Here is a 15,602-nt window from a genome sequence, read left to right as displayed (position 1 = left end):
ATGCCTATGAAAGTGCCAAGATGCTCTGTGACCAGTACTACCTGGGATCTCCCGAGCTCGAGATTGAAGAAATCAACGGTATGTTGCTTTTTCCTTTGTGTTTTAACTAACCGCCTTCTGAATTCAATTCCCGCCAAGTACCGTGGAGGTAACCAGAGTGCATCTTTTCTCCCCACCAGCTAACACTTTACGGCAGGCCATTCGCATCGTCTATGTGCCTTCACATCTCTACCACATGCTGTTTGAGCTCTTCAAGGTTAGTGGGCTGTCTTTGGGGGGGGGATGGGGGGGGGGCTTGGGGGAGGGGTTCACTTGGAGTTGCCAGACGTCATTCATTTCAGACACCTTCTGATTTGTACTTCCATCTATTAGGATTCCTTCAGGATCTACACATGGCTCAGTTGTAGTGGTTGATTGCTGAGCTTACTTACCAATAGGCAGCAAGTGGCCTTTTTGGGGACTGTAAACCCACCCCCCTGCACCAATCCCTAATCTCACACTAGTATTCACTTACACAGCCTCACTCACTCCTTTCCTTTCTCCTCCAGAATGCCATGAGAGCTACGATAGAAAACTATGAAGGAAGCCGCTCACTCGACCCCATAAAAGTCATGGTGGCCCTTGGGGGAGAAGACCTGACAATTAAGGTGAGCAAGAGAGCAACTCAGCCCTGAAGATACAGTGCTATGTAAAAGCTATGGGCACCCCTGATAAAAAACACAGTATCAATTTATAAATTGCTAAGCTTTTAAGGCAGCAACTTCATTTTAACATATTCTATACCTTGTGGAAACAGCAACATTTTCAGTAGTGAAATATTTTTTTTTTGGACCAACAGAACCAATTTAATGTGCATTTAAACAAAAAATAGGCAGGTGCGTAAATTTGGGTGCCCCAAAGGAATAATCCCAACAATATTTAGCAGAGCCTCCTTTTGCTGAAATAACCGCTTGTAGACGCCTCCTATAGCCACTGACAAGTCATTCTGGTGGTATTTTGGACCATTCATCCATACAAAATGCCCTCAGTTCAGTCACGTTTGATGGTTTCCGAGCGTGGACAGCCTGCTTCAAATCAATCCAATGTAAAAGAAGCACACAACACTTATAAAGGTTTGGGGTTTTTAGCCCCATATACTGTACCAAACAAAAGATTTAAGGGTCAGTAATTTTTTAACAAAATCAGACACTATTATAATTAATTTATTACTACATTCATCCATCCATCCATTATCCAACCCGCTGAATCCGAACACAGGGTCATGGGGGTCTGCTGGAGCCAATCCCAGCCAACACAGGGCACAAGGCAGGAACCAATCCCGGGCAGGGTGCCAACCCACCGCAGTTATTACTACATGCATTACAAAAATTGGGTAAAAGTGGTGGTCATGTTTGTGATGTGCCATCTGTTGGAATGAAAAATGCATTGCCTTTTATTACTATACATGCATTACAAAAATTTGTTACGGGATTTGTTAAAGCAGTGCTGATGTTTCTGATGCACCATCTATTGGAATGAAAAATCCAGTGCATTTTATTACTACATCCATCCATCCATCCATTTTCCAACCCACTATATCCTAACTACAGGGTTACGGGGGTCTGCTGGAGCCAATCCCAGCCAACACAGGGCGCAAGGCAGGAAACAAACCCCGGGCAGGGCGCCAGCCCAATTCAGGGCACACACACACCAAGCACACACTAGGGACAATTTAGAATCGCCAATCCACCTAACCTGCATGTCTTTGGACTGTGGGAGGAAACCCACGCAGACACGGGGAGAACATGCAAGCACCACGCAGGGAGGACCCGGGAAGAGAACTTAGGTCTCCTAACTGCGAGGCAGCAGCGCTACCCACTGTGCCATCGTGCTGCCCTGGCTAGCAACTTACCAATGTTAAATAACCTTTTTCATGATTAGTTGCATCTGTCTTTATAGTTTAAAGTCTAATTACTAATCAGAGCAATTTTGTGCTGCAACCTGTCCGCAGTAAATGACTACAGGTCTTCAAATTAATGCCATTAAAAAGGTGCTGAACTTTTGCACATCCAATTTTTTACGTATTATTTTATTTATTATTATACATTTCTCTTGTTAAAAATTGGCATATTGCTGTGTGATCTTCTTTTATGAAGACAGAGCAAATTATGCAGCCTAAGGGGGGGTGCCCAAACCTTTACATACAGTCAAAGTAAAAAAGTGTGTGAACCCTTTGAGATTATCTGGTTTACTGCATGAATTGGTCATAAAAAGTGATCTGATCTTCATCTAAGTCACAGGTCCTGATCTACACAATGAGTTTAAGCCAATGACACACAAACAATTCGACTCTTTCATGTCTTTATTTTACAAACACATTCAACGTTCACACTGGTAGTGGAAGAAGTAAGTGGACCTTGGGATTTAATAACTGCTTGACCCTCCTTCGGCAGCAATGACCTCAACCAGGTGCTTCCTGTAACTGCAGATCAGACCTCTTCATCGTGTGGGGGGGGTGGGGGGGGGGGGGGAATTGGAGCCCATTGTTCCCTGCAGAACTGCCTTAACTCTTCCATATTCTGTGGTGGTCTTCTGTGTATGGCTCTCTTCAAGTCATTCCACAGCATCTCAGTAGGACTGAGATCTGGGCCACTCCAAATGGCGGACTTTTGATAGATAGATAGATAGATAGATTAGATAGATAGATAGATAGATAGATAGATAGATAGATAGATACTTTATTAATCCCAATGGGAAATTCACATTCTTCAGCAGCAGCATACTGATACAATAAATAATATTAAATTAAAGAATGATAATAATACAGGTGAAAAAAAACAGACAATAACTATGTATAATGTTAAATATTAACGTTTACCCCTCCTGGTGGAATTAAAGAATTAAATTTGTTCTTCTGAAGCAATTGTGCTGTGGATTTGCTGTGATGTTTGAGGTCATTGTCCCGCTGCATCACCCAGCATCTTCTGAGCTTAAGTTGACGGACAGACACCCTCACATTATCCTGGTGAATTTGTTGATAAACTTGTGAATTCGTTTTCCACCTCAATGATGGCAAGCTGTCCAGGCCCTGATGCAGCAAAGCAGGCCCAAATCATGATGTTCCCTCCACCATACTTTACTGTAGAGATGATGTTTTGATGTTGCCCTTTTTACGCCAAATGAAGTTCTGCTTGTTCCTCCCAAATAGTTCAGTTTTGGTTTCATCACTCCACAAAACATTTTCCCAGTACCGTTGTGGAGTGTCCAAGTGCTCTTTAGCATTCAGCAATGTTCTTTTTTAATAGCAGTGGCTTCCTTCTTGGTGTCCTGCCATGGACTCCTTTCTTGTTCAGTGTTTTGCATATAGTTGACTACTGAACAGAGATGTTAGCCAGTTCTGATGACTTCTTCAAGTCCTTTGCTGTCACTTTAGGGTTCTTCTTTACCTCATTGCTGACTTTGCGTTGTGCTCTTGGGGTCATCTTGGCAGGGCGCCCACTTCTAGGCAGAGTAGCCACAATACCAAACTGTCTCCATTTATAGACAACTTGCCTAATAGTAGACTGATGAAGATCTCAAATCTTTGAGATGACTTTGTAACCCTTTCCAGCCATATGTAGATGAACAATTCTCCATCGTAGCTCTTCAGACAGCTCTTTTGTGCGAGGCGTGATTCCCATCTGGATAAGCTTCTTGTCCAAAGTTCAAACTCAAACTTTAGAGTGTTTGTGATCAAACAAAGTCATTCTGGGCCGCACCTCGGAACTCGTTTCATTAAATGGACTCCAGGTGTGAGAAAATCAAACTGCAATGAGCTTTTTAAAATGTCGTTAGCTTAGGGTTCACTTACTTTATCCAACCTTCAGTTTCACAGTTTGAATGATTTATTCAATAAGGTCAAAAATCTGAAAATCTGTGTATCTTTAGTTATAGGAGACTGTGTTTGTACATTATTGGGACTGACATGAAGATACGACCATGTTTTATATGGGAGTTAGACATAAATAGAGAGAATTACAAGGGGTTCACATACTTTTTATTTGACTGTAGCACTGTAAAATTATAAGATGAAAAGAGTTGCTTTCGTTTTTTTAGTTGGCAGCTTCTAACTGTTTGATCTGTGCTCGTGATTTGTTCCTGCTGAGTGACGGTAGCGTTGTGCTCCATTTCTTGACAGATGAGCGACAAGGGTGGCGGAGTTCCCCTTCGTAAGATCGAGAGGCTCTTCAGCTACATGTATTCAACGGCACCCACCCCTCAGTTGAACGACAAGCACCGGGCCCCTCTGGTAAGGCACTCGAGTCAGTAGTCATGGACTGAAAGCTAAGCTTTGGGGGAAAAGGTTTTGAAAAGGCGCTCATTTTTTGTTTTATTGAGTTTAACTTTAAACTGTGCTCCAAAAAATGTTGGGACTTTATGGAAATGCCAATCTCTCTATTATGAAAGGAAATCCTGAGACGAGACTTTTTTAAAGAGATCTTTTCAAGTCCCGTGAGACAAGACTTTGGTCATGAGATTTTTTCAAGTCCCGCCCTCCTCTCCACCATTTCTGGTCCACGCCCGCGGTCCTCTCACCTCTCAATGGTGTGAATGCTTTTATCGGACTCTGTTCCTGCGCTGTCAGCTCATATACATTTTTACGTTTCCTCACTTTAAGTTCCCAATAAATCTTATCTTATCCCAAATCTTATTGAAGAATTTCATCATGAAGGGTTATCAACAGAAGAAATGAGTACACGGGCAATCCTAGTACCGAGAAACGATGAAGTCTAACGCATTAACATGAAAATTGTTGATCAGTTACACGGCAAATTGGTTAAATGCGTATCTATAGACTCTGCTGAAACAGTTTGTGGTAATGGTGCGGAAGATAAAAACATCAACTTACAATATCACGAAGAATATCTACAACCGTTAACACTGTCTGGTCTTCCTCCGCACAAATTACTGCTGAGAGAAGGATGTACCGTAATGTAATTGTGTAATTGTTGTCTGAGTGATGGGCTATGCCAGGGGTGGGCAGTGTCGGTCCTGGAGAGCTGCAGTATGTGCAGGTTTTTGTTCCAACGCAGTTCCTTAACGAGAACTCAATTATTGCTGATGAAGCTCATATTGCTTAAGTGACATTTTGATGCTTCATTTTAGTGGTCACGCTTGTTAAGGTTCTCCAACCTTAATTGCTTATTTCAATCTTAAACTGCTGCATTCAGTGTTTTAATTGCTCCTTATTAGCAATAAGATGTAAAAGACAAAGCAGCCAGCAGTTCTCCAGCTAGCTTTTTTCCAATTACATCTGTGTGTGTTCATCATGCACTGTTTGATTTAATAAAACACTTAATAGAAAAATGTGACAGACTAAAAATGATCTGTTTTAGGCTTCAAATCATTTGGATGATATCCTTGGAAAGGAAAAAAATCTACGATTATAAGAGCCTTACATTGCACAGACTAATAAGCCATAAAATTAAATAAGGTCTGAGATTGGCAAGGATTGGTTTCTAATTAAGCAATTGGGTTGGAATGAAAACCTGTAGCCACTGCGGCCCTCCAGGACCGACATTGCCTACCCCTGGGCTATGCAATGGGACAAGATTAGTTAGATTGAAAATTGGTCGAACAATTCTGACAGGTAAAATTTTAACAAGCGACAAGAAAGGTAATGTAGTACATCTAACATTAGACACCAAAGGAGATCTTGATATGCCATTCGTATTAAAACATTTACAGTTTCCCCTTAGAATAGCTTTCTATATGACAATTAACAAAATCACAGGGACAAACATTCAAAAAAGTTGGTTTATTTATTAGAGAGAAAGAAACGAAATTCACTCACGGGCAGTTATACGTTGCGTTGTCACGATGAAACACAAAATCAAAATTCAATGTGATATTGACGAAAAGTTAATTCAGAAAATAGTTTTTACTGAAGTTTTACAGTAAAAGTTTACGTTTAAAAAGTATTTGCGTGTTAATTTCAAAGCCAAAGTGAATGAAAACCTATAACGCAACGAGAAACATAATTTTCCTTCAATTTATTACGTTTTACTATTTTTTACCGTGGTTAATTACTCGCTGTAATGTCCATCCATTCATCCATCCTCGTCCGCTTATCCAAGGTCGGGTCGCGGGGGCAGCAGCTTGAGCAGAGATGCCCAGACTTCCCTCTCCCCGGCCACTTCTTCTAGCTCTTCCAGGAGAATCCCGAGGCATTCCCAGGCCAGCCGGGAGACATAGTCCCTCCAGCGTGTCCTGGGTCTTCCCCGGCGCCTTCTCCCTGTTGGACATGCCAGGAACACTTCACCAGGGAGGCGTCCAGGAGGCATCCTGATCAGATGCCCGAGCCACCTCATCTGACTCCTCTCGATGCGGAGGAGCAGCGGCTCTACTCTGAGCCCCTCCCGGATGACTGAGTTTCTCACCTTATCTTTAAGGGAGAGCCCAGACACCCTGCGGAGGAAACTCATTTCAGCCGCTTGTATTCGCGATCTCGTTCTTTCGGTCACTACCCATAACTCATGACCATAGGTGAGGGTAGGAACATAGATCGACTAGTAAATTGAGAGCTTTTGCTGTAATGTAAAATAGTTATCTCTATTATGCATATGTAACAATTCCCATGAAAATAACAATCTGTTTAAATTGTACATCCGTATCTTCATACACGAGCGACAGAAACACAAAATAGCTAGCCCGGGCTTGGCAAGCGAAGCAATCAGGGGGCAAAGCCCCCTAGTAGAAGTAAAAAAGGAGTGATTTACAGCCACGAGATGTACAAACCAGTGTGTTTCTTCATGCCAGTCCCAAGCCTGGATCAATGGGGAGAGTTCCGTCAGGAAGGGCATCCTGGGTAAAACTTTTTCAGATCAATATACAACAACAATACAAATTTCCATACCGGATCGGTCAAGGCCCAGGTTAACAACGACCGCCACCAGTACTGTTAAGCCAACAGGGTGCTGGCGGAAATTGGGCTACTGTTGGCCGAAGAAGGAGAAGAAGATGGGGGGAGATGTGTCCAGATGCAGGAAGAGAGGAGGAAGGTAAAGAGAGTGGAACTGAGGGTATATTGGGAGAAGGGTGCTAAGGATAGAGCTGCCAGGGAAGAGGAAAAGAGGAAGGTCTAAGAGAAGGTTTATGGATGTGGTGAAAGAGGACATGCTGGTGATGGGGGTGACAGAGCAAGATGATGAGGACAGGAAGATATGGAAGAAGAACATTAGAACACACTGGACGAGAACAGGCCATTCAGCCCAACAAAGCTCGCCATTCCTATCCACTTATTTCTTCTAAAAAAAACATCAAGTCGAGTTTTGAAAGTCCCTAACGTCTTACCGTCTACCACACTACTTGGTAGCTTATTCCAAGTGTCTATTGTTCTTTGTGTAAAGAAAAACTTCCTAATGTTTGTGCGAAATTTACCCTTAACAAGTTTCCAACTGTGTCCCCGCATTCTTGATAAACTCATTTTAAAATAACAGTCTCACTCCACTGGACTAATTCCCTTCATAATTTTAAACACTGCAGTCATGTCACCTCTTAATCTTCTTTCGCTTAAACTGTAAAGACTCAGCTCTTTTAATCTTTCCTCATAATTCAACCCCTGTAGCCCTGGAATCAGCCTCGTCGCTCATCTCTGGACCTTCACTAGTGCTGTTATGTCCTTTTTGTAGCCTGGAGACCCAAACTACACCCAGTACTCAAGATTAGGCCTCACCAGTATGTTATAAAGGTTGTGCAGAACCTCCTGTGACTTGTACTCCACACATCAAGGTGCTATATAACCTGACAGTCTGTTTGCCTTCTTAATGGCTTCTGAACACTGTTGGGAAGTCGATAGCTTAGAGTCCACTATGGCTCCTAACTTCTTCACATAAGGTGGACTCTCAGTTTTCCGACCACCCGTTGTGTATTCAAACCTCACATTTTTACTTCCTATGTGTAATTTTCTACATTTACTGACATTAAATTTCATCTGCCACAAATCTGCCCAAGCCTGTCTGCTATCCAAGTCCTTCTGTGATGATTTAACGGATTCCAAATTATCTGCTAATCCTCCTATCTTGATATCATCTGCAAACTTAACCAGCTTGTTACTTATATTCCTATCTAAATCCATCCATCCATCCATTTTCCAACCTGCTGAATCCGAACACAGGGTCACGGGGGGTCTGCTGGAGCCAATCCCAGCCAACACAGGGCGCAAGGCAGGGAACCAATCCCAGGCAGGGCGCCAACCCACCACAGGACACATACACACACACACCCACACACCAAGCACACACTAGGGCCAATTTAGAATCGCCAATCGACCTAACCTGCATGTCTTTGGACTGTGGGAGGAAACCCACGCAGACACGGGGAGAACATGCAAACTCCACGCAGGGAGGAACCGGGAAGCGAATAAGGGTCTCCTTACTGCGAGGCAGCAGCGCTACCCACTGCGCCAACATTATAGTCTCCTCCTTTAAAAGAACACAAAAGAATGGCAAATAATTAAATCAGAAGGCGCAACAAAATGGTTACAAGATAACATCAGAAAAATAACAAAACAAAATAATAGCATGATCAAAATGAACAGACGAACAAAAAATGCAAAAGTACAACCTTTAAACCCTAAAATCGTGACACTGGTTTTCATATATAGGTTTGGTGTTCTATTAGTTGTGAGTGTTAAGGACATGTAAAAGTGCCCAGAGATGATTGTGAGCACTGAAAAATACTGGGACATAATAATAAGAACACAATGTGGTCAGGCAAAGCAAGGAGCAGAACCGTGAGATCAAAAGAAACCAAGTCTACTAAGAGCAAAAGGACACCATGATACTCCAAAGGCAAAGTAAAGTCGAAACAAAACGCCCTCCTATCTAAATCATTTATTTATATTAAAATAGCAGCGGCCCAGCACTGCCCCCTACTGGTCACCACTCTTAACATCACCCAATTCTGATGAGGTTCCTCGCACCATCACCCTCTGCTTCCTGTGTCTGAGCCAATTCTGCACCCACCTACACCCCACACCCTGAACTGCCACTTCTTTTAGTTCGATGCCCAACCTCTCATGTGGCACCTTATCAAATGCTTTCTGAAAGTCCAGATCAGTGATCACATCTGATCCACTTTGATCGTATCCTTTTGTTGCCTCCCCATAGAATTCTAGCATGTTAGTAAAACACGACCTCCCTCTTCTGACCTCACGCTGACTGTTCCTAAAAACTCCTGTCCTTGCCAGGTGTTGCTCAATCTTATCCTTAATAATTCCTTCCATTAACTTTTCTGTGATGCATGTTAAGCTTACTGGCCTATAGTTGCTTGGATCTGTCCTGTCACCCTTTTTATATAATGGGATGATATTGGCCATTTTCCAGTCCTTCGGAATCTCTCTAGTGCGCAGTGACTTCCTAAAAATATGTGTCAAGAAGAAGATGATCCGCTATGGCAATCCCTAACGGGAGCACCCGAACGAAGAAGAAGTGATTTACTGTATGAACTGACTTTCAAACACAAGCAGCATAAAGATGGCAGACAAAGTCACAGTCTGAACATTTCTAGTTCCCAAGCCCACCAAGCCCTTTTTACCAGACATCATCCTCAAGCCTGATAAATAAAATCAAAACATCATTGGATGAATTTCAGGCTGCATGTGTTTAAAAATGGCATTGAAAGGCATTAAGCTTCAAACGGGGTAGATGTGCACCTGCCAGTGGGTTTATTGGTTAGCTTGAAAAGGCGCTATATAAGCATGGAAACCTGCTAGTTGGCCCAGCGTGAGTATGAATGTGAGATGTTTTGCATGACGAACTGTCCAGGTCCTGCTCCTGCCTTGGACCCATCGCTGTTGGGATAGGCTGTTGCTCCCATGGACCCTGAAATGGATTAAGCAGGTTTCGGCAGTAACCTTGAAAGGCACTATATAAAATTATTCACTGGCGGATGTAAAGGCTCTTTCAAGTGCTGTGCTTGAATGGTTCTGATTTTTTTGTTTCTGCAGGCCGGCTTTGGTTATGGGCTTCCCATCTCCCGTCTCTACGCTCAGTACTTCCAGGGGGACCTAAAGCTGTATTCCATGGAGGGATATGGAACTGACGCTGTCATCTATTTAAAGGTACGAGAGGGCCTGCTGTGAAGGTCCTTTTACATTCATCATACATGAATGCCCATCCATCCATTTCTGTCCCACCGCTGCCGTGTGTGCTCAATCTTGCATGTTCTCTCCTTCAGGCATTATCTACAGACTCCATCGAGAAGCTCCCCGTTTATAACAAGTCAGCCTGGAGACATTATAAAGTGAACCAGGAGGCAGACGACTGGTGCGTCCCTAGCAAGGAACCCCTGGACATGGCCAGCCTCCGGGCCACCAAGTAAAAATGAGGGTCCTCATTCTGTTCAAGCACCACGTTTAGCCTTTCAGTGAATGGTGCAGAAAAGGAACTGAGCAATCACCGCGGGGGAAAATATGTGATCCAGCACCATACTTAAAATGGCAGTAAATGGACGAGGACTCGTTTTGGGAGGAGAGTCGTTGACATTTCGGACGGTTGCTCTTTTTTTGTTGTTGTTTTGTTTTTTTTTATTTCCTTTACACTTGTTAAAACATTTCTGATCCGGTGGACTAACCCTCGGTGCGTTCACTCGGAGTCTTGAGGGAACTGAACCACAAGGTGGAGATGGCATGTCAGAGTTCAGCAAGCCTTAGTGCAAGTTTGCGGGAAATGGATTGGATTATAACGTTTTAGACAACTGCCTTTCTTATTGGACGGGATGTCACTTCTTATTCTCATCTGTGCCCCAATCCCACCCTGTGGGGCTTAACTCACACTAAACAAGTTATAAAGCCAGTATGGTTATAATCTACAGCACTAGTTATATTATCCCCGCCTCCATATGCACCTACCTTTGCCACGCCCCCTCACTGTGTAACCAGCACACTGTTTGTAGGCCACACCTCTAAATCTCCCGCCCACACCAAGACTCCACACCCTGTTTGTAGGCCACACCTCTAAATGTCCCGCCCACACCAAGACTCCACACCCTAGTCTCACAGTCGTCTCTCTTCAGGGTGTACAGGTAATGGCGGTGGATGCTAAGCAGTGAATTGCAGTTGATGGGAATTAAACGCTAAAAGATAAAAATAAGAAATGGTACACTTGACGATTGAATCTTTTCCGTCTGTCGCCAGTGCAGCTCCTTTTTTTGGAGCGGAGGTGCAGAAATCAAATATATTTTGTATTTATGTATAGACATAGCAAGGATGCTGAATTCCAAAAATGTGTGCATTTATTTATTCCGTAATTTTAACCAAACGTTTCATATTTCACCTCGTCACAAATGAGTCGTTTTCACCATTTTGATTTATACTCAGAGCACGTTCCGGAAACTTTTGGTGTCATGAGCCTTCTGGGGTTGAATGGCAGATGCAATTCCATAAATGTATGCCATAAATCAAAAGATTTTAATATTCACGTTGACAAAGTGAAAGATGCGTCATGCCGTTTTAAGCTTTTTTCATCACGGGCCAAACTGCACTCCGAGGCTGCCTTCTACATGAATCCCCCGAGCCGTCTGAACTCTACAAGGTTGGACATTTGAAAAATAACTCGGTATGATACTGTAACACACAAAAAGGCCTAAGGAGAGGTGGAGTCTCAGCTTGGGAAAGATTAATTTTATGATTAACTAAAAATGGTTCAGCATTTAAAAAGGGCCTCGTCTTCCTGATCACAGTCCCGGAGCTCTGTTAGTTCCTCTCCGTAGGATGCCTACTGGTCCAATAATAACTCTCTTCTGGGCTTGGGTGGTTTTATAGCTCAGGGACCAAAAGGGGTTGGGCTCAGCAGTAGGCGGGGCTTCCATCTGTCTGAAGGCGGGTCTGGAAGTGATGTCACAGACCCAGAGCAGCTGCTATTTCCTTTTCCCTCACGTTCTGTCAGATAATTCCCTGTAAGATACGACACTTTACGAAAAACATTGCAATATGGGTGAAGAGGAGCTCGGCGGGATGGTTTGACGGCTGGCACTGCGATGAACAACTTCAGTTTGAGGATTTTTGTTTTTGGTTTTTCTTATTTTTTTATTTATTAGTGTTATCGTTTGAATTCACATGGACCATTTGTGGAAATGAGATTGTACAGTGCACAGTATCTGAATGAAAATCTATAATGTATGCAGTATATATTTCACTGAATGTATATTTTGAAGTTTCTATTTTATACATTTCTTTTTGAAATTGTTAGTGTGTTTTGATTAATTTAAATAAAAAAAATTAAAAGTTACAGGCTTGTGATTTATCTTTTTTATTTGTCCTGTCAGGGTTGTGGTGTCTGCAGCAACGTGCTGCATCAGTGTATGCACCCAGCCTCTCCTCTCCTGTCTGTCTGGGTTGCTACATTTTCCCCTCCGTTAACATTTTTATACATGTGTATACATTTTAATGGATGTCTTATACCCATCTTCTTCGTCTTCTTTCAGCTGCTCCCGCTAGGGGTGGCCACAGCAGATCATCTTCTTCCATCTCTTCCTGTCCTCATCATCTTGTTCTGTCACACCCATCACCTGAATGTCCTCTCTCACCACATCCATAGGCCTTACTCTTTGTCTCTTGCATGGCAGCTCTATCCTTAGCACCCTTCTCCCAATATACCCAGCATGTCTCCTCTGCACATGTCCAAACCAACACAATCTCGCCTCTCTGACTTTGTCTCCCAACCATCCCACCTGAGCTGACCCTCTAATGTCCTCATTTCTAATCCTGTCCATCCTCGGCACACCCAATGCAAATCTTAGCATCTTTAACTCTGCCACCTCCAGCTCTGTCTCCTGTGCCACCTTCTCCAGCTCATATAACACAAGGGGGCTCTGCCCCCTGCTCGCTTTGCTCGCCTACCCCCGGCGTTGGGTATCCTGAAACACATTAGTCGAGCTCGCTCGTTTTGGAGCCATGCCCGCTTTGCCTGCGGCATTTCAGACGCGCATTATAGGCACCTGCGTTCATTGATTGTATCCATGCGGGCGCGTGTTTGTATATCCGTCAGTCGAGCTCGTTCGTTTTGAACCTGTGCCTGCTTTGCTTCCGCAGTTTTAGACGCGCGTTGTAGGCACTTGCGTTCATTGATCTTATCCAGGTGGACTCGTGTTTGTATCGTTGAGCTGTATTGTGTTTGAATTTGGTGCAACGCATTCAGCGGTTTGTACAATCCCAAGCAGCACATTATTCCTAACTTCACTCCGCAGTAGTGCTATTAGTGTACTAAGCAGAAGCAGCACACGGTAAGGACTCCATCTCCATAGCACCATTTGGCTCGTCAGTAACATTATTGCTTGAAGCAGGACCAACATTTGGTTCTATACACCATCCCCAACGCATCACTAGACGCTCCCTGAGATTTGGATCGTGGTCATTTATTTACAAGGCGTGGTGTCCCAGAAAAGTAACTAGTAATTTTGCCCAACGTTAAAGGGTGAAAGGATTTCTAGTACTTAGCCGCTACAGAAAACCAAACCAAAATAGCAATTGCACATACAAAGTATTCAGTTACTCTTACACTTTGACCGTTGACAGCACCACAACGTAAGTAGCAATGGTGGTGTGGTGATGTCACTGAGGAATTATTAAGCAGGGATAACGTTTTAATAAAACCCAGAAAGGGCCAACAAGCAATATGGACGAATGTAGTACGTACTGGAACCAGTTTATATACAGTAAAACATACAGTGACGGGTAAAAATATACAAATTTATGACCATGAGAAACGCCCTAGGTGCTCTGTTTTTTTCCCCAGAACTTTCTGTCAGATGTCCGGCACTGTTTTCACCTCCATTTTACTCACTACCACCATCATTGAACCTTCCAGAAGACCCCACCCATCTTTTTAATCTCCCCAAACTCCCAAGACCCCCCCCCCAACTCAGATCAAGGTACTACCCCTTTTGTCCCTCTCAGTGTCAATCCTTTCTGTGATGGGCAGCCCTCCACACTGCTCTACACCCTTTCAGCCATCTATCTATCTATCTATCTATCAATTATATAGTGCCTTTCACATTTATCTATCTATCCATTATATAGTGTCTTTCACATCTATCTATTATATAGTGCCTTTCACATCTATCTATCTGTCTATTATATAGTGCCTTTTCTATCTATATCTACTGTCTTTCATATCTGTCTATCTATCTATTATATAGTGCCTTTTCTATCTATCTATCTATCATTCTGGGCAGCCCTCCACACTGCTCTACACCCTATCAGCCACTGGCCAGGATGCTACAACAGCAGCAATGATAATAATTATTATTATAATAATTATAATAATAATAATAATAATAGAGGAATCTACAGGAGCTGGCAAGATACCACACAGCCCAAAAAGTGCAGAAGATATAATAGGATCCACAGACATTCTCTGCAAAGAGTTGCAATAAACTTTAGGATCCCGGTCTGGACACGGACATTGCAGAAGATGCCAACAAATTACCATGATCAAAAAAAATAAATAAATAATGATAATAATAATAATAATAGGTGGCACGGTGACACAGTGGTATCGCTGCTGCCTCGCAGTAAGGAGACCTGGGTTTGTTTCCCGGGTCCTCCCTGCGTGGAGTTTGCATGTTCTTCCCGTATCTGCGTGGGTTTCCTCCCACAGTCCAAAGACATGCAGGTTAGGTGCATCAGCGATTCTAAATTGTTCCTAGTGCGTGCTGGGTGTGTGTGTGCTCTGTGGTGGGCTGGCGCCCTGCCCGGGGTTTGTTTCCTGCCTTGCGCCCTGTGTTGGCTGGAATTGGCTCCAGCAGACCCCCATGACCCTGTAGTTAGGATATAGTGGGTTGGATAATGGATGGATGGATGGAGTTCAAGTTTTTGGGTCTCCTTCATAGTGAGAGTAGAAGTGACTGTGGGATTGTCCAACAGTCAGGATGGGATTATATCTATTGACTGGATTGAATACATCTTGAAATTCCTCAGGAGGACTTGGACGAGGTTTCTGGAGATCAGGTGGACTGGTGTGTACGGCTCAGTGTGTTGACATCACAGTCTTCAGGATTCAGTCCTGTGGTTTCATAGAGGGTCTCTTTGAGAAACGCGTTTAGTGTGCAGCCCACTATTTATTGCACCCTTCTCCTTGACAACTGCTGCAGGTCAGGTAGGGGAGCATACACATTGCCACACCCACCACACGACAAAACAGCTCGGGATCCTGGTTGGCAACCCCCCAGACAGACACATGGTCCAGTCCTGCCCACCGCAAATGACCCTCTATCTGCCACAGCCAGGTGTTACGTGGGTGTCCCCTTGGCCTGGTCCAGCCACTCAGGTCCTCAACAATGAGCTGGATCACCCTCAGATAATCATGCCACATGGCTGTAGTGCCGTAACTGACACTCCATCACCATGCAGGTCATGTGCCTCATTCGGGACTCCATGACCAACACATAAAGTCAAGACAGCGGGACCCAAGGATTCTCCGAAGAGACACACATGAAGGAGTCCAGTCTTCATCGCAGGTCACTGAATGGCAGCCGTGTCTTGCAACCAGGAAACACCAGGAGTGTAAAGACTTGGAGCTTCGTTATTTTGCATAGATTTCAGGAGCGCCACACACCCCTTTCCAGCGACCGCATGACCCACC

At 43.7% G+C, this 15,602-nt stretch overlaps 2 protein-coding genes across 3 annotated transcripts in view; both read left to right on the top strand.

Annotated features, from left to right (window-relative positions):
• LOC114664509 (pyruvate dehydrogenase (acetyl-transferring) kinase isozyme 2, mitochondrial-like) overlaps positions 1–15,602 on the top strand; it is a 905,310-nt gene that overhangs the window by 17,799 nt on the left and 871,909 nt on the right. Inside the window, exons 6-11 of one of the 2 annotated variants that reach the window (XM_028818642.2) lie at positions 1–78; positions 180–256; positions 549–647; positions 4,157–4,267; positions 9,968–10,081; positions 10,198–12,248. The exons of the other annotated variant lie outside the window; for it this stretch is intronic. Of the exons in view, the coding sequence (XP_028674475.2) occupies positions 1–78; positions 180–256; positions 549–647; positions 4,157–4,267; positions 9,968–10,081; positions 10,198–10,341 (623 nt within the window). The 3' untranslated portion in view covers positions 10,342–12,248. Of the gene's footprint in view, positions 79–179; positions 257–548; positions 648–4,156; positions 4,268–9,967; positions 10,082–10,197; positions 12,249–15,602 lie in introns of those variants that run through there. 2 annotated transcript variants of the gene reach the window in all.
• Positions 1–15,602, top strand: part of LOC127530166 (uncharacterized) — a 341,522-nt gene that overhangs the window by 29,680 nt on the left and 296,240 nt on the right. The gene's annotated exons all lie outside the window — the stretch shown is intronic.

The sequence above is a fragment of the Erpetoichthys calabaricus genome, chromosome 14, assembly GCF_900747795.2.
Source record: "Erpetoichthys calabaricus chromosome 14, fErpCal1.3, whole genome shotgun sequence".
Classification (NCBI taxonomy): domain Eukaryota; kingdom Metazoa; phylum Chordata; class Cladistia; order Polypteriformes; family Polypteridae; genus Erpetoichthys; species Erpetoichthys calabaricus.
The sequence above is the reverse complement of the archived record's forward strand: the minus strand, read 5'-3'. Positions and strand labels throughout refer to the sequence as shown.